General features: G+C 39.2%; 1 protein-coding gene and 1 pseudogene across 24 annotated transcripts in view; one reads left to right on the top strand and one right to left on the bottom strand.

Annotated features, from left to right (window-relative positions):
- CAPRIN2 (caprin family member 2) overlaps positions 1-11,132 on the bottom strand; it is a 41,662-nt gene extending 30,530 nt beyond the window's left edge. For 15 of the 24 annotated variants that reach the window (XM_057556908.1, XM_057556909.1, XM_057556914.1 and 12 more), the window contains exons 1-4: positions 10,897-11,029; positions 9,505-9,770; positions 7,470-7,532; positions 152-238 (exon numbers count right to left, since the gene is read on the bottom strand). In XM_057556908.1, coding sequence (XP_057412891.1) covers positions 152-238; positions 7,470-7,532; positions 9,505-9,756 — 402 coding nt within the window. In that variant the 5' untranslated portion in view covers positions 9,757-9,770; positions 10,897-11,029. The other 9 variants (XM_057556918.1, XM_057556919.1, XM_057556921.1 and 6 more) reach the window with 3 other exon arrangements.
- A 6,638-nt stretch (positions 11,133-17,770) lies between these two features.
- LOC103009403 (60S ribosomal protein L38-like) overlaps positions 17,771-19,105 on the top strand; it is a 37,442-nt pseudogene continuing 36,107 nt past the window's right edge.

Genomic DNA, 19,105 nt, shown 5'->3' with positions numbered 1-19,105 from the left:
CTTCAGAAACTATACTCCACCCCACCTCCTCCAATAAAATGATAAGCAGGAATTAGATGAACAATAACCAAGCACCATTTTCAGACACTGATATTTTCTTCAAGATCAGTGGTTAAATTCGTTTTAGGAAAAGCAAAGAAAACATACTCACATCTTGGCTCAGTCCAGAAAAGGTTTTCTGAAGCTCCTTGGCAAATTCTAAGTTATGTAGCACTTCTTCATATTTCTCAACTGCTTCCTACCGAATAGGATAAAAAAAATCAATTCTGTGAACTTCTAAGTACAAATATCTCAAAACAAGTTCCTTAATAACAGCAGAGGAGATTTAAGACTTTAGGAACTAGCCATTTACTATACATACTCAAAAAAAGTAAGGAGAAAGTATTTAATAGAAGTTACATAAAGTTAAATTTAAAAATTCAATTGTTTATGCTAGAAATCTGAACCGTAATAATAATAATAATAAAGCTATCTATAAAGTCTAAGGTCAGAGAGGCCTGTGGGTTTTAAGAGCACTGAGCCAATAGGATTCCTCTGTCAATATTCATTCACTACACAAATATATTACACAAGTAGCAGAGTAAGAATCACACAGATGAAAGCAACCTCAAGAAATTTATACTATGGTAGGAAAGACTTGTAAATAATTACTTATAACAGACAAATTAAGTATTGTGACAGAAATATTGTAAATTTTTTTTTTTTTTTTTTTTTTGGCCACAACGTGTGGCTTGCAGGATCATAGTTCCCCAACCAGGGATTGAACCCGAGCCCTCAGCAGTGAAAGTGCAGAGTCCTAACCACTGGACTTCCATGGAATTCCCTGTAAATTTAAAGAGGGAAATTTTTCTTTGAGATTTCACAGATGAACAAAGTTGATAATTAGAGAAGGGGTAGGTTGTTTTTTTTTTTAATTGGGGTATAGTTGTTTTCCAATGTTGTGTTAGTTTCTACTGTACAGTGAAGTAGAATTCCCTGTGCTATACAGCAGGTTCTCATTAGTTATCTATTTTTTTTTATGGGACTTTACCTCAAAGGGCCATTATGAAACAGAACAAGATGGGGAACTTGTCCAATCAGACAAAGGCATATTACAAAGCCTCCATGGTTAAAATAATATAATATTCCACTCTGGGTATCTACCCAAAAGAAATTAAAACATATGCCCACTTAAAGACTTGTAAGTAAATTTATATAGTACATTATTCATTATAGCCCAAAATAAAAACAATCCAAATATTCAGCAACTGGTAAATGGATAAGCAAAATGTGTTATAACCATACAAAGGAATTCTAGTTAGCAATAAAAATAAATGAATTACTGATACATGCTATAACATGGATGAACCTCAAAAACATAATGGTAAGTCAAAAAAGCCGGATGCAAGACTTTATTTTATATGAAATATCCAGAAAAGCCAAATTTATAGATAGAAAGCAAATAAGGGCACAAAAGAGAACTTGAAGGGGTTATAGAAATGTTCTAAAACACAATTGTTGTGATAGCTGCATAACTCTACAAATTTACTATAAATTATTGAATTGTATACTTACAATGGGTTAATATTATATTTATGATACCTCAATAAAGCTGTTTTTAAAATAATCTGATAGTACTACATCTTTACAAAGGTACAGAACAATAGGAACTCCTGTGTACTACTTGTCTTAGCATAAATTGGTACAATAATTTTGGAAAATTGTTTAACATTTTTACTATGAAGTTAACTATGGGTATACCCTACAACCCAATGATAGGTATACACCCTGAAGAAATCTTACACCTGTATCTCAATAACACATATAAGACCAATCAAAATAGAATGCCAAAAAATAAACAACTCAAACATCCATCTATTTACAGATTACTACTAAGTAGAGAAAAGCAAAGGAAATATAGCTACTTGCATCAATATAAAAATCCTAAACATAATGAGCAAAAAAGATAAACTGAAGAATATACAGTATAACATTTATCATAAGTTTCAAAAAAGCAACCCTAACAGATTTAAGGACAACAAATAAGTTCTGTCAAAACAAAAGGAAGGGAATGAGGGGGAATAAGTTCAAGGTCAGGTTACAGGAAAGAGAGCTCTGTGAAGGAGCTTCAGTGTTGTTGGTAATATACTATTTGGGTTGAGTAGTGGGTTCTGACACTTGCTTTATTATGCATTGTAACTTACATGCAATACTTTGTTTGGACTACACATTTCTTAATAAAACAGAGAGGCCTTCCAAATACAGAACCAAGAATGCACAGATAACATAACCATATTATACAGTCCTCAAAGGGATGTAAAACTAAAAAGGAATACCACTTCATATCTACTCCCAAATGGTATTAACTTTGACTCAAGAAAAGCAAAATCAAATGGGAACTACCTCGACTTCCCATCATCAAATGTGGATCCATCCTTTCTTTCTCTCTTTCTTTATATAGTGGAGGAGATGTCCTTCCACCTGTGCCCTGGATCCTATTCATTTCTGCCTTCATGGGAGATCTTACTCTGATTCCCTCTTTAATGTCTTGAGCCTCTCCCTCTCTGTTGATGCTGAAACCAGCATTTAACAAGTTCAAGTCTCCCCCAACCTAAATAAGAAAAATTAAAAGTGCCGTTCTGGCAACCACGTCCTTCCAGTCTCAGACATGTATCAAAAATGCCTACACAGTTTCCATTTCTTCCTCAGCCCTTATCAACCTGGATTGTTTCCACCATTCCACCAGAACTGTCCTGGCTAAAGTCAGCCATGTCAATCCCATCCTTTAAACCTATGGATCTTGTATAGCTCTCATTTTGGTTAACTTCTCAGAAGACTTCAACATAAAGTCATCCTCCTGCTCTACTAAGATCCCTTGTTTTTTTATAACACTAACTTCCCATTTCTCCAGCTTTTTATTTACCGGCAGTTTTTCCATTAACTATTCTCACCTCAGTTTTTAAGCACTTATAAAGATAATAGGACCTACACATCACAGAGATGTGCAATTTAAATGATTTCATGTTTATAAATCACTCAGAATGATGCCTGGCCCGAAAGTAAGTTCACTATCAATATTTTTAGCCATTATTATCCAAACATGAAATGTCAGATTTCTTTAGCATTCTGTCTTAACGCTTCTTTTCTGCTTTCTACACTCTCACCCGTGATAGTCTCATCTTTTCTCATGGCTTCAATTAGCAGCCATACAGATAATAGATCTGTAGACTAAACTTCTCTATGCTCCAGACCTTCTCATAAATACTTACTAGATATCTCACCCTTTAATGTTTCACAGTCACATTAAAATCAATGGTCCAAAATTGAGCTCTTTATCCCATCCTCCCAAAATATTCTTCTCTCCCAGTGTTTCCAAGCCCAATAAATGGTTTTGCCATCCACCCAACTGTTCAAGCCAGAAACCTGGAAACCACTCTTGGTTCTTCTCTCTATTCCTACACAGTACCAAGCTATGTAGATTTTACCTCTCAAATCCAACTACTTTATTCAAACCCCTCTGCCACTATCTTGGTACCAGCTCCCAAAAGCTCTGACTTAGACTACAGGTGTAGCAGCTGAAAGCATCAAGTACCCTTGCCTTTTGCTCAAGCACTCACTTGAGTCTCATTTCTCCGTTTCAAATCCAGACCTGAATCAAAATAGATATTAAAGTTACAAATGGGACTCTAAAAAACTTCATTAAGACACTTTTCTTACTATTTTAAAGCAGAAATCTAAGTTTATGTTAGCAATAGTGAAATCTTAGAAGTCTATAGCTTATTCTCAATAGGTTACTTAAGAGTTACTACCAAAAGAGGTTACATTAGCTAGGCACATATAATCACACAGATCATAGAAAGCTTTATTTACAGTATTACAAATATCTGTTGGGTTAAAGAAGAAATACAAACTGAATTACAAAATTTCTAGCCAATAATACCGAAAACAGTATCAAATCAAATCTATAGTATCAGCTAAAGCAGTGCTTGAAGTAATAGTCACAGCTTTAAATACATATACGGTGCGGGGGGTGGGGAGGAAACAAATTAAGCACTCAGCTTATAGATAGAAAATGAAGCAAATAAACCAAAGGAAAGCAAAAAGATAAAAGGCGTAGAAGAGAAAAAATAAAGGTGGCTTTAAGAATTTTTTAAGATACTAACTTAATTCATTGAGTAAATGAGGAAATACAACCACACAGTTAGAAATAAACAAAGTAATACAGAAATAGGCTTTTATAAATAATTACTTTGTCCCAATCTTTGCAAATAATTTTTTAAAACTGGATGAAATATTAGTGATTTTCAAGGAAAGGTTTTAAAAAGTTGACTCCAAAAACAATAAAAATCTAAACAGATCAATTTTCAAAGAAAAAATGGAGAATATTTTCAAAGCACTCCCACCCAAAAAAGAACCAGGCTGATAGTTTGAGAACATTTCAACCAAACTTTAAAGTACTATGGAAACACTGACACCATATTAATAAAGGATGAACAGCCAGAGCCCAGATGTTTAGGGCAGTGAAACTATTCTGTATGTTACTATAACAGTGGATACATGCCATTACGTATTTGTCAAAACCCAGAGAATGAGTTGAACCCTAATGTAAGCTATGGACTTTGATGATGATGTGTCAATGTAGGTTCAATTGTAACAAATGTACCACTCTGGTAAGGACCACTGACAGCTAAGAAGGCTGTGCATGTGTGGTGGGGTCAAGGGGTATACAGGAACTCTCTCTACTGTCAGCTCAATTTTACTGTGAATCTAAAGCTGCCCAAAAAATAAAGTACAATAAAAAAAAAAAAGAAGCAAAAATAAAGGCCCCAAAAGTATCTATATTAAGCTAAACTGTATACAGGCTTAAAGAAACTATGGACAAATGCAAAGTAATCTATTAGAATCATTATTTTGTAAGATGAGAACTGAACAGAGGAAGGACAGGGTGAAAGAAAAACTGTATCTTTTTTAATATTTCCTGATTTCTAAACTATGTGAATTACTTCCAACTTTAAAAACTAAACTTAGAGCTTTTAAATTAAGTACTATACTACTGACAACAGTTCTCCGAGGGGTCAGATTATAGATTTTTTTTCTTCTGACTCATCTGCATTTTCTAAATTTCTACCTTAAGTATATATTCCCTGTATGAGGAGATGTTATTTCTCAAAAGTACCACTAACTATATACTCAATCACACCTAAAAACCTAATATTCAATCATTTTATATTTAGTAAGTCTATATGTAATAAATATTTAAATGCCTACCATATGCTATAAACCATTCTAAGTACTAGGAAAACAACAGTGAACAGACAAAATCTCTACTTTAATGGAACTTACAGTGTAAGGGAAGGAGAGATAAAACTTTACAGTTTGTCGGAGAAGCACTTTTATTAAGAAAATTAAAGGAAGGAAAGGAGCAAAGGAATGTGAATGGGGGAATGGAGGTATGGTATTGTCAGGACATATGTTACCAAGATGACCTTCAAATAAAAAGCTGAAGGAGGTTGGGAATGGAGCCATTTAGACATCTGGGGAAAAAAGGCATCCCAGGCAGTAAGAACAGCACATGCAAAAGCCCCGAAGTAGAAGTGTGGCTGGGATGTTTGAGGACCAGCGAGAAGGCCAGTGTTGCTGGGATGAAGCCAGCAAGAGAGAGGAGTGCAGGAAATGCAATAAAGATGTAAAAGGAAGTGGCGAGCATATTTCGTAGGGCCTTATAGGACATTTTGCCACCATGATGGGAACCAATAGGGAGGGACTTTTGAGCAGAGGAATAACCATCTGACTTGTATTTGAAAAGAATTACTGAGGCTACTATGTTAAGAATAGACTTGGAGAGAGAGCAGAAATAGAAAAACCTGTGAGGAAGCTGTCACAGTAATGCAGATGAAAGGTGATGTGGTGTGGAACAGGAAGGCAGAAGCAGAATTTATGAGAATGGTCTGTTTCTGGATTTATTTTGAAGGCAGAATTGACCAGACTTGCTGATGGGCTAGATATGAGGTATGAGGAGAAAAATGAGAAATTCTCCAAGGTTTTGGGCAACTCCATCCTTCTAATTCATCAAGCCATTAACTGACATAGTGAAGGTTAAAGGAGGATCAGGTTCTGGGAAGCAGAATGAAGTCAAAGATGTCAAAGACAACTGGACATAAGAATCCAGAGTTCAGAGGACTGATCTATTGGCAATATAAATTTGGCATTTGTCAGGATATTACTTAAGAAATCAAAGTTAATACTATAGAAGCAACATCTAGTTGTGAAGGCAGTAATGAAATGCTGAGATTAAAGTTTACCTGGCTGGAGCTCTGAAATATAGCGTATCCTCGACATTTCTTACAGAGCTATCATGAGAACCACCAACCTCCCCACTCCCATCCCCTATGTTTCCCCAAAGTCAAAAACACTACTGTAACAGAACATTTCCTCCAAGGGTATTTACATAAAGGGACGTTTCATCACTTTAAAAGTTATTGAATATACCATGACTACTTAAAAACAAAGCCATGTTGAAACGCTGAATGTCCAGCTAAGTCCTTTCACCAGCTATCTAAGCACATCATTCTCGGAGCTCAGACAATTCAAATCTGTGCCTCAGCAAAACTGTAATTTACTACATCACAAAAATTCGAGGTCAGTGAAGAAGGGCCAATATGGCAAGGGAAAAGCCCTTGAATACCAGGACCTATGATTCACAACCAAAAATTTTAGTTAAAAAAGATAAAAGACAATAGATCTACAAGCTAGATCGAATAAGTTTTAGATTAATTTTGTCCCCATCTTAGCCAGGAGATGTGATCAGGTCAAAATGACAAACATCAATAAAGCATTTTTAAAATTTTCCATATTGCAAAAACTCTCCTTCACCACATTAGATAAAATTTGCAATTACCAGGTATACCATGGGCAAGGTAAACAGTATTTTTAAATGTGGTAAATAGTAAATATTTATAGTAAGATTTTTTTTAAAAAAAGGCCCAATATCTATCTATCAGATAAACATGCCTCCTGAGAAGGAACATGGCAATTCAGGATAGAAAAGCAGGGAGAAACCATCAAAGGAATTAGGGGGAAGCAACTAGAGAAAACCAAGGCAAGCTGTAGTAAATATTCTTTTATATTTTAGAGCAGAGAGATGTTAGGTTTAGAAAAGTAGAAAGCTAGATGATTCCCTGCTCTTCTCCTTTAGTCCACTCTAGTGAAAGGTTAATTTAAATCCATACGTTAACTCTTAGTGATAGTCTACATTTTCCCTCTTATTTGACAACACACACCCCCATCTGTACACCATCTACTAGTGCAAAAGATACTTCTTTAAGTCAAAGCTATGAGATCTAATAGGTGAAGACAAAGTCTTTTGAAAAATCCAGTGGATTCTCACTCTTCTTTTTTAGCCTATCAAATCTTTGGTCTCCCCCAAACTCATCTAGAGTTTTACTAAGAAAAAATCAGTAGGTCTGGCCAAAGGATCATAAACCACTTACCAACTGGTCTGGATTAAGTTGCTCTCCATTTTTCAGGCGATCCTTGTAATCTTCCAGTTTGAGCTACAAAAGAGAAACTTGGTATCTACTACAACCTGATATAAAATTCTGAAACAAACTAAATGCCAGACTGTTCCTTATGAAAACAAAGTTCTTGAAGTTAGCTATCAATCTGTAAGAATAACATTTTACTACGAGGCAAGCAGCAATTGTAGATGAGTTCCAGTCAGGCAAAAAAATATTACCCACAATCAACATTAGTCTGGAATCACAAAAGTTAAGCAGTAATAAAACCCTTTTCGCTTAATGGCCTCTATAATTAGACTACGTGACACACAGGGATTTAATCAATCATATGCTCCTAACCCAGTGGTGCTCAATCAGGGGCAATTTTGTCCCCCAAGGATAGACGACAATGTCTGGAGATATTTTTGGTTATCACAACTTGGGGGATGGGAGGGAGGAAGAAGGTGCTACTGGCGTCTTGTGGGTAGAGGCCAGGGATGCTACTGAACCTCCTACAGTGCAAAGGACAGCCCCCCACAACCAAGAATTATCCAGCCCAAAATGTCAATAGTGTTGAGACTGAGAAGTCCTACTCTAACCTCACAGTGAAACTGTTACCTGTTGAATTATGTAGGCATTTGTTCAACAGGAAACTTCCTAATAGAAGTACAGAAATGTAAAATACTTCTTTTCTAGAATTATAGTAGCCTCGACTTGAAGCTATTTTTCATATAAAATTTCTCATAAACAGATGACAAATTAATTGCATTTATTGTCCACATAATAATGACATGACCCTTTATGGTATTCTAAAAGCAATGTTTAGGCTCCTTCCATATTGGCTTGATAGCTTTAAAATGCTTTTCCAGAAGCTTGAAACAAATGTGTAAGTACTGACCAGATTGGTATTCAAAATTAAAGAGGCATTATAGTTAAGCTGAAGAGCATAATTATACATATATATGTAGTTCCTCCACCTGAGGTAAGACATCAGTGAGTCTATCAATAGATCCTGCTTTGACTAATTTCCCACAGTGGCAGGGAATTTGTGCTGACCCAGGCACACTCACCTTACCACACTTGTGATCAACTGCATGCATTCAAAAGAAAACTGGTGAGAGCTAGGGCTACAGAGAAGCTACTAGTAACTGGCTCGTCTTCACTACCTTCCTAGTGTGTGTGTTAGTGGCGGGGAGGGGGCCCGAGGGAGGGGAGAAGGGGAAGGAAAAAAGAGTCAACCGGACTCTTAAAAATCTCTTCACCTTCCTCCATTAAAAGCAACTTTCCTAAGGTTTAACTAGGTCTTGGCATAATAATATTTAAGAGTTCCTAGGTCCAGATAGTTATTAACTCACCTTACTATCACAAGCAAAAGAGGATCATGACACAACAAAGCTACGTGCAGTACCGTTTCACAGGCTACATGACTCAGGAAATGAGGAATGATTTGGATCTTTACATCAGCATTTACTGTAACGTTAGGCTGATTATAACCCTGAGTATCTTCACAAGGCTCTCTACAATGCTTTCACCTACCAATCTTAAACGATCACCTAGCAACACAAAAATTAGTGCTAAAACATTTTCTGGCTCTACCATCATTAAAGCTTCCAAAGACTGCAGCAGCTATACTGCAATATCAACTGCTGCAGAAAGTCACAAGGAAAACAAGCTAAAAAATTCAGACTATTACTCATTTATGAAAAGAAACATTAATACTACACTCAAGGAATTAATCTGACGTAAAGTAGCCAGCCCTTCAAGTATTTCAACAGTAGCATGCATAATAATTTTACTATGAAGAATATTTTTATTCATTCTGAAAAATCAAACAGAAAATGTTTAATATAGCCAATATTTAGCCCACTTGTACATTTTAGCCAGCTAAATCTCAAGGTTACTTAAATCTTTAGGAAAAATATCTTTAGGAAGAATACCTATGAGCCCTGATAGAAAGCAAAAATGCCAGTTCCTTAACCCTTATTTAAGATGGTGCATATACAGGGCTGGGAGAAAAAAAAAAAGTTACCTTCTTTTTCTCGATGTTTCTGATTTTGTGTTTAAGGCATATGAGTCCATTATCAATATATGTCTCATATGCTTGGGAAGGAGAGGCAGCAGAACTGAGAGCAGGCTGCAAGGGGCTCATGGCCCGCTGGCTTTCCCCATGCTGACTGTGGTTCACTTGGGGCCTGGCTGACTTCATATTCCCCTCTTTTCCCTCCTCCGAATGGCCTGAAGGTGACTGGTAACCAAAAGGAGATGAAGAGAGTTGCACCATTGAAACAGATGAGGCTGAAAGAGGGAAGAAAAAAAATAAGTTAAGTATAAAAGTAAATTACGACTAGAGGCTTTAAATTCCCTGAAAAGTCTAGACCCACGCCCTCAAAATTCTCTTCCACAGAAGTGAGCTCAAAACCTAATGATGCTTTAAATACCACACTTCCATTTCACTACCTTGAAGGCAATTAGTGCCACGCACTGGCGCCTTTACGTAGGCAAAAATCTACAATATGGGGGACGTTTCCAGAAATTCAATTTCCCACATAGGGAGGAAGAGCCGCTAATCAATCAGTGGCTTCAGAGCTGAGGGCAATCCACATATTGAATAATTTCTATGGTCAAGTGATGACACACAAAAAATAAGCCTTCCCCATCGGGACAAGGCAGCCATTCGAAACTCTCTACATTATCCCTCACCACGAGCCCCGACCCCAATCACTAACAACGACTTTTAAAAGAAAATCCCGAACACACACAATTCTTTTAGAGCTCTCATTCACTAAGTGAAGAGAAACTTCTTGAACAAGAATGCTAACTTCCCTTTGATTGCTCTGGGGCCTATAAAGCAAGTCCGTCACTACTGGACATTTGGAGCCAGGTACTCTCTGAAACTGCGACCGCCCCGAGTTGGTGTTCAGTTTTGTTTAGACTAACCGATAACCACTCACATCCAACCGGTTTAAGGGCTCATCCTGGCGAGTCTTACACCGCCCCGACCGTGGCCCTAGCTCCCCCTCCACCCCCGCGCATCGGCGCTATTCCCCCCACTCCCCTTAAGGAGCATCCCCAAAGCAAGGGCACAACAGGCCCCAGGCAGCCGGCGCGGATCCCAAGCCCCTGCAGGGCCCGGGCGAGAGGCGCTTCTACGCGGCGGGCCCTCGGCGCCCCGAAGGCAGCGACCCCCGCCCTCCCCACAGTCCTCCGGACGCCGAAGCACACGGCCGGGGCCACTTCTGCAGGTGCCTCTAGGAGGCCGACCTGCAGTAAGACGCACGGGCCACCTGCCCTCCAGGGCCCCGCCCCGAGGATGCCAAGCCGCCCCTGCACTCACGGCGGCGGCCGCCCAACCCTGCCCACCCACGCCGGCCGGCCACCTGCCCCCGCGCCGCCGACCCAGGCCGCGGCAGCCAGGCTTCACCTCCGCAGGACGCCGAGGCCGCTGCCGCCGCCGCTGCCGCAGCACGGGCCCGCCTTCGAAAGCCGGCGGGAGCCAGGAGAGCTGCGGAGGTGGACCGGCGCCACCCCGCACTCGCGTCTCCTCCTCCTGTCTCCTCCCTCTCCCTTCCCAGTCTTCGCTGGCGGCGTCTGCGGCGCCGGACACCCAGCCGACTTAGCCGCTCTCACCTAGGCCCGCCCTCAACCCCGCACGGGGCTTATATAGGCGCGCCCCTCCCCCACCCGCTCTCCCAGCCTCGGGCCGCCGCTGCCTCCTCCTTCCGGTTCCCTGGCCCTGCAGCCGCCGGCCTCCGCCCGGGGGGAGTTTGCGCCAGGCCCAGCTGCGGCGCGAAGTCGGTCGCGAGAGGGCGCGTTCTCCCAGCGATTGCGCAGATTGCGGGGCACCAGGTGGGCCTGTTGAGTCGCCGGGAGCTGGCGGGCCGCAGACCCGGCAGCCCTACCCGACCTTGCTGATTGCATCCAGTAACAATTGGATGTGCGACCTTGAGCAGGTGATTTCGATCACTGGAAAAGCGCAGCGAGCCCTTTGTGGAATTGCCAGTTAAACCGAGCTTGAGCCTCTGGTGGTTTAGGTGGGCACTCTTGAAATGCAGGGATGCCTTTGCCCCCCAGATTCCATCCTTCACAGTAGGATGGGGAAAAAATCACCGTTTCCTCAGAAAGGACAGCATGTAAGAGCAGAATGCTCCAAACCAGCGTTGCCGTAAAAACGGAGTGGGTGACTCCGCAACCTTCAGTAGCAAGATTTTATTTAGGCTGTGTCATTTGTTGCTTTGAAACATTAATTCGTTGTCACTCAGAGAAAAAGCTGATAAAAATCTTGGTAAGGTTGCATCAAATTAAGAGAAAAGGCTGGAAATACATCAGTGTTTCTGAAGGAAGGTATGTGTTTCTCATACCAAAAGAATAAGAGGGGAGGAAAAAAAAAAAAAAAGAACAGGAATACCTACCATGTGTCCAGCTATTACACCAAATAGAATTGTTTTAGGTCCTGTCCTTGGGGCTCTGATAAAAATTATTTAGACTAGCAAGAGAAGAACAGAGAAAAATCAGAAGTATAATTAAGGAAACCAAAGTCCAGTTTAAAAAGTGTTGGGGAAACCTACACAAAAATTATCATGATTTTTAACATTTCTTGATACAGTATTTTGCCAGTTATTATCTGTGTTCTTTTCAGTCTCTGGTAACCTATTGTACCTTAATGTTGCATTTTAGCTTTGAATCTCTGAATTCCATATGTGACCTTGAGGGTCAGACAAATACTACACTGTCCATTTGTTTCATTGTTTACAACGAGAGATAGAGCAGAAGCTGCCTAACGTGAAGGGAGGGAGAAAAAAGTGGACAAAGTTTAAAAAAAAAATGTGAAGGGCACACTTTTGGATCAACGAGCAGACTCAAAGTTACAGCACAGGTTATGCCTGTTGTAGCCTGAACTAATAGTGAACCTTAGAATGGTATTTCAGACATATTAATCGTTAAATGTTTGCTTTCTAATTGACCAATAATAAACTATCCCTTGGGTCATATAGATCTAGCCATAGATCCTAAATATTCCACTAAATGGAATAATTCTGAATAAATCTATACAGTTTTATTTCCAAACATATTTCAGAAAATGAATCAAGAATGCAAAAGCAAACATAATTAAACTTCAAGTCTGGTAAGGTACCTTCCGTATAAGCACAGCATAACATTTGTAGGAGATTGTACCTTACAGATAATGTTGCAGTGATGTTTTCTGAAAAAAATGAAAAAGGTGATTCAGAAAAAAGCTTTCCTGCTAGAAAAGATCTTTAAAGCCAATGAATCCAGTTTATTTTGAAAGCACGTGCCCCCTCAATTTTTACTTGTTAGGACTTGTCTTTATTTTCCCCTCCCCCACTCCCTGTTTTCTACACCTTGATTTGCCTTGCCAACAGTGAGGCAGGATTTGTGGATAGCCACCTCTAAGCTTAGCAACGAATTACTATATTTAAAATGTGATTTTAAAAGTTGTTTCAAATCAATGGGGGAAGAATAACTTCATTCAACAAATATGTTTTGTTATGTTAGTTATATCTCAGTAAAGCTGGGGGGGAAACCAAATATTTATTGGGCACCAGATATGTGTTGGGTGATAGGGATACAATGTTGACTGAGACACATATAGCCCCTGCCCTCATGGAGCTGAGTGGGAATTCAATAAAAGCTGCAGGAATAAATAGCAAAAACAACAAACTCAAAATAGAAAAACAAAAATACTAAAGACTTATAATGGATCATCTCATTTCTGTAAAAATAGCCGAAGTTTGCATACCTTGAAAATGTGAAGGTTTTAAATATGCATTGTCTAGCAAATGCATGGTTCCTACAGGAATGGTTATGCTGTAGTCACTTAAAATTAATGTAGCTACATATTGTTGAAGCTGGAAAGATTAATTCACCAAAGGATGTTGAAGCTGGTAGCATATGAGTGGAGATATGAGAAATTATCTTGTTTATTTTGTTACGAGTGATAGAAATCTGCTTCTCTTTGGTTCTACAAGGCTTTCTGGAGTGTTGCCACAAAAAGGTGGGGAGAGGAGAGAGAGAGGGAGGGAGGGAAGGAGGAAGGAAGAGAAGGAAGGAAGGAAGAAAAGGCTAAGAAAGATTCTCAGGGAACAGGTAACATAGTAAAGTTATTTTAAAATATTGCACTTTCACATATTTTCAGATTCATTGGGTGTGTCTTTAAATACTTGAGGAGAGAAAGTTATGTAAGTGAAGGACTGACCAATATAGCCTTCAGTTAGAAAAAAAAATTTTGCCGTAATTCTTTGAAGCATTATAACAGAATTCTTATAGTTTCTAAGGTTAATATTTTTGTGGGCTTATTATTTCATGAAATTATAGCACCACATTCCCAGAGGTTTTGTTTAAACTATTTTTATGGTATTGGAATTAATACATTAACAGTGTTTCACCAGTTAAGTCCCTTTGGAATAAAAGTTCTTTGGAGAGAAATGATCAGTTTAGAACTTGTGAATGTGTGTGTGGTTAATAATATCAGGAGCATAAAAATACTATTTGTGTCCAACTTTGAAATCACTGTAAAGGGTCAACAGCACAGACTTTGGAACCACACACACCTGGATTTGATTCTTACTAGTTCACAGTGATCTTAGGCAAGTTACCTAAATTCTCTGGGCTTCAGTTCCTTCAGCTCTAAGAGAAAGACATAATAGCTGCTTAATGGTGTCATTAAGGACTTCATTTCATTTATGAAAAGGCATGTCCTCTGCTGAGGTATCTTCATGTGCTTCTTTTCCAACAGTGTGAAGCCCAGTATTTCTCCTGGTGTCCTGAGGAGAACTAGAGAATCTTAGGGCTGTGAAACCTCTCCCCTTATTTTAAAGATAAGGTAAATAAAGCTTCTGGACATTTGGGAGTTTTCTGAGGACCTAAAGAATCGAGGTCTGCTGCCCACTAGTGCAAAGTGCATTCCAAGTAGCTTCAACCCTTTTCCTTGCTGCTTCCATAGAGAATAAAGGGTAGAAACAGAATTACACTGACAAAACTAGAAGCACAAAGAATAAGCAATTAGTGTTACTGTATCGTCAAAGGAATTTTTTTTTAATGTTTTGGCCGCACAGAGTGGCAGGCAGGATTTAGTTCCCCAACCAGGGATTGAACCAGTGCCCCCTGCAGTGGAAGCGCTTTGTCTTAACCACTGGACTGCCAGGGAAGTCCCCTTAAAAGGAATTTATTGAATAGACATTGTAAAATAGTCATATCTTTTGATCCAATAACCCTTATATTAGGAATCTCCCCTATGGAAATAATGAGAGATGCAGACAATAATTTATTTATAAAAATGCTAATCATAGCCTTTTTTAAGTGATGAAAAATTGTAAAGAAAAACCTAGGCAAAGTAGGGAAATAGCTAAATAAGGAGACTCTAACCCATGAATTATAATTCAAGCGGTATAAATCTTTTAAAATAATATTCAAAAAAAAATTAAAAAAATAAAAAAATAAAATAAAATAATATTCAATGGCATGATATTATACAAAGTAAACAAAGGCAGGATAATAACATAAGACATTGAATACAGTTGTGATTTTGTAAAATATTTAATTTTAAATATGCATGGAAAGGCTAGAAGATATTTTCCTCTTTATTTTTAAAGCATATGTTTATTTTATTTATTTTTTTAATATTTTTTTTTTATTTTTTTATTTTTTTGGCCATAACACACGGCTTGTGGGATCTTAGTTCCCCAACCAGGGATCAAACCTGGGACCTCAGGCCATGAAAGTGTGGAGTCCTAACCACTGGACCACCGGGGAATTCCCACATATGTTTATTTTAGATAGCAAAGTAGACCCAAGAAATTACCCCAAAACATGAAAACTACTACTCTTAATTTTTTGCTTACATCCTTCCAGACTTTATTTCCAAGCAAATATCTATATAATCTTTTTACAAAAATAGGAATGTACTAAACGCAATTGGCAATTCAGTCATTTTCACTTAAAATATGGTACACATCTTTTTATTAAAACAAATTTTAACTTTGAGTTAGGTTTGAGTGCTAGAATTTTGTATGATGTTAATTATCTTCTTTTTACTTTCCTGTGAACAAGTTAGAAATTAGAAAAACAATAAACAACACTTTACTTGAAGTATCACTTAGATACCTCATTATTTAACAGAAATGTTAATTGTCCAAATGGAACCACAAAAATAATATATAATAATAAATATTTGAATAAATGGTAATCTGTATAATTCTTCCCCCCATAAAAGGACAAGAATCCTAAATGAAACATGAAAAAGTTACCCTAAAAGAAAGCCTAGAATAGTACAAGTTATTTTGTCACTTGAAAAACTACTTTTTATCCACCATCATATTGTTACCTCAGAATTTCTCACATAAATTATTTACTCATCTTTAATAAGCAAAACATCTTAAAAGAGTTCTATTTTTTTACATGTGACACTGAGAGCACAGCAAAAAAAGAAAAACATAAATAAATTAGACTTTATCAAAACTGAAAAGTTTTTGTGTTTTAAAGGACACCATCAAAAAAATGAAAAGACAGTTCACAGAACTGGAGAAAATATTTTCAAATCACATACCTGATAAGGTACTTATATCACCAATATATATTATATTATATATATACAATGTTGTACTTTTTTTTCTGGTTATCTCTTTTTTTTTCTTCATCTTTATTGGAGTTTAATTGCTTTACAATGTTGTGTTAGTTTCTGCTGTACAACAAAGTGAATCACCTGTATGTATACATATATCCCCATATCCCCTCCCTCTTGAGCCTCCCTCCCACCCTCCCTATCCTACCCCTATGGGTCGTCACAAAGCATCGAGCTGATCTCCCTGTGCTATGCAGCTGCTTCCCACTAGCCATCCATTATACATTTGGTAGTGTATATATATATCAATGCCACTCTCTCACTTTGTCCCAGCTTCCCCTCCCCCCCATGTCCTCAAGTCCATTCTCTACGTCTGCGTCTTTATTCCTTATATAAGAATATACAAAGAACTCTACAGCTAAATAATTTTTTAAAAACCAATTTAAAAATGGGTAAAGAATCTGATTTGGCATTTCTGCAAAAAAGATATACAAATAGCCAATAAGTACCTGAAAAGCTGCTCAACATCACTAGTCATCAAGGAAATGCAAATCAAAACACAGTGAGATACCACTTCACACCTACTAGAATGGTTATAATCAAAAAGACAGATAATAACAAATGTTGATGAGGATGTGGAGAAATTGGTTGGAATTCTCGTGCACTGCTGGCGGAAATGTAAAATAGTGTACCCGCTTTGGAAAACAGTTTGGCAGTTCCTCAAACAGTTAAACATACAGCTTCCATATAACCCAGCAATTCCAAGTATATAGTCATATATATATATATATATATATATATATATATATATATATATATATATATATATTCAGGACAAATGAAAACATATCTCCACTCAAAAATTTGAACACAGATTTTCACAGCAGCATTATTCAAATAACTACAAATTAGAAACAACCCAAATGTCCATCAACTGATGAGTGGATAAATAAAATGTGGTATACCCATACAAAGGAATATTATTCAAACATAAAAAGGGATGAAGCGCTGATACATGCAAAAGCATGGATGAACCTTGAAAACATGCTACAAGAAAAGAGCCAGACATAAAAGGCCACATACTGTATTATTCCACTTATATGAAATGTCCAGAATAGGCAGATCTATAAAGACAGAAAGTAGATTAGTTGGTCGTCTAGGGCTTGGGGGAATTTCTAGGGGGAAATGGGGAGTGACTGCTAATACATGGTTTCTTTGTGGAGATTAAAGTGCTGTAAAGTTGATAGTAATGATGGTTGCACAATTCTGTGAATATACTAAAAATCATTGAATTGTACACTTTAAATGGGTGAGTGTTTTGATGCTATGGGTTGATTTATGTCCATCAAAAAGATATGCTGAAGTCCTAACCCTCAAAACCCATGAAGTAACCTTAGTTGGAAATAGGGTTTTTGCAGATATAATCAAGGTAAGACGAGACCATACTGGATGAGGGGGAACCCTAAATCCAATGACTGGGGTCTTTATAAGAGGAGAGAGATTTGAAGACACAGAGGAGAAACAAGAAAGAAGGCCAGACCCTGGAAGAAGAGAGAATTGGCTACCGGAGATCATGGAATCTCCTGAGCCTGCTGCAGTCAAAAAGCTGATTAAAGCCGAAGGCTTTCAGAGCCATCAGGCCATTAGGGTGATATAAGTGTTGGAGCACTTAATAAGCCACTAGAGGGAGGAAGACCAAGATGGCTGACAGGAGGACATGGAGTTCACCTCCCCCCACAAACACATCAAAAATACATCTACATGTGGACCACTTCTCACAGAAAACCAACTGAAAATTGGCAGAAGTGCTCCTATACAATCAAAGCTACAAGAAAGATCTCCACATAAAGAGGTAGAACGAGGGAAAAAGAGGCATCAGGATGGACTGGCGCCCCTGGGAGGGATCTGTAAGAAAGAGAAGTTCCACATGGGCAGGCTCATACCCTAGGGAGCCGCCTTGCCTGCTGGGAAATCTACTTGGACAGATAGAGGGGCTGGAGAAGACTAGATTCTGCTCACAAGGAGTGCTTGCATGCGAACCATCAAGGCTGAGAGAGACTTGTGCTGGTGGCTGCTGCCTCACTGCTCTTCCCAGTCTGAAGGGGTGAATGCCCAGCCCCACTCGCTCAACACCATAGCCTAGCATGAGATCATGGCAGGGATTCAGTCTAGCTGTGCAGAGACAGGCAGGGACGCCTGGTGTGTGATCCAGGCCCAACCACAGAGACCATTGTCAGCACATGCACTGGGCAGTGCCACAAGAATGTGCAGTGGCCTGGCACTGAATCTCAGGCGGACAGGCCCCAGGAGAGGACTGGATGCAGCTGGGGTGTGGTCCAGGGAGAACAGCAGAGGGAGCCCATTGTTAGTGCATGCACAGCAGCGTGGGTCCAGAATGTGCAGAGGCTGGGCACTGAGTCTTGGGTAGACAGGGCCTGGCAGGAGTACACATTGGTTTGTTTCTGTGTACTACGAGCACTCCAGCTCCTCCCACTCCACACCTCAGTTTGGAGCTGGATCTGGGGTGAACAGATCCTGGGAGAAGTTTGCCACAGCGGCAGCCCAGGACCTCAGTTGCAGCACAGCCACCTCGACCTGCAGCCACAGCACACTGGTCCCCACCCCAGCATACTCCACACCACAGCCTTGCACTAGGTCTGGGAAAAAACATAACAGAGAAAGGGATGCCATCTTGGGCTACTTTTGGGCAGAACTGCAGACACCTGCATGGGTAACACATAGGTTTGCTGTGACCACACAGGCCTCACATGCTTCAACGGCACCTCCTTTGGGGCAGGGCATGCACTCAAAGACAAAAGAGCCTGATCGAACCCAACCCTCAGGGCTTCTACTCCAACAACTGGGGAGAAGGCCCCACCCCCGACAGGGCAGCAACAGCTGCAGAGCAAAGAGGAAGCCCTGCCGCACATCCAGCACAGGCTCTGGACACCACAACACAAATCACATCCCCTATCAAGGGGATAACAATTGGCACACTATAAAGAAAGATATGGCTGGCATCCATACCAAAGCCAGCTCTTGAACCAAAAGA

Source organism: Balaenoptera acutorostrata, chromosome 11 (assembly GCF_949987535.1).
Source record: "Balaenoptera acutorostrata chromosome 11, mBalAcu1.1, whole genome shotgun sequence".
Lineage (NCBI taxonomy): Eukaryota > Metazoa > Chordata > Mammalia > Artiodactyla > Balaenopteridae > Balaenoptera > Balaenoptera acutorostrata.
This window is presented reverse-complemented; position numbering and strand designations above follow the sequence as displayed.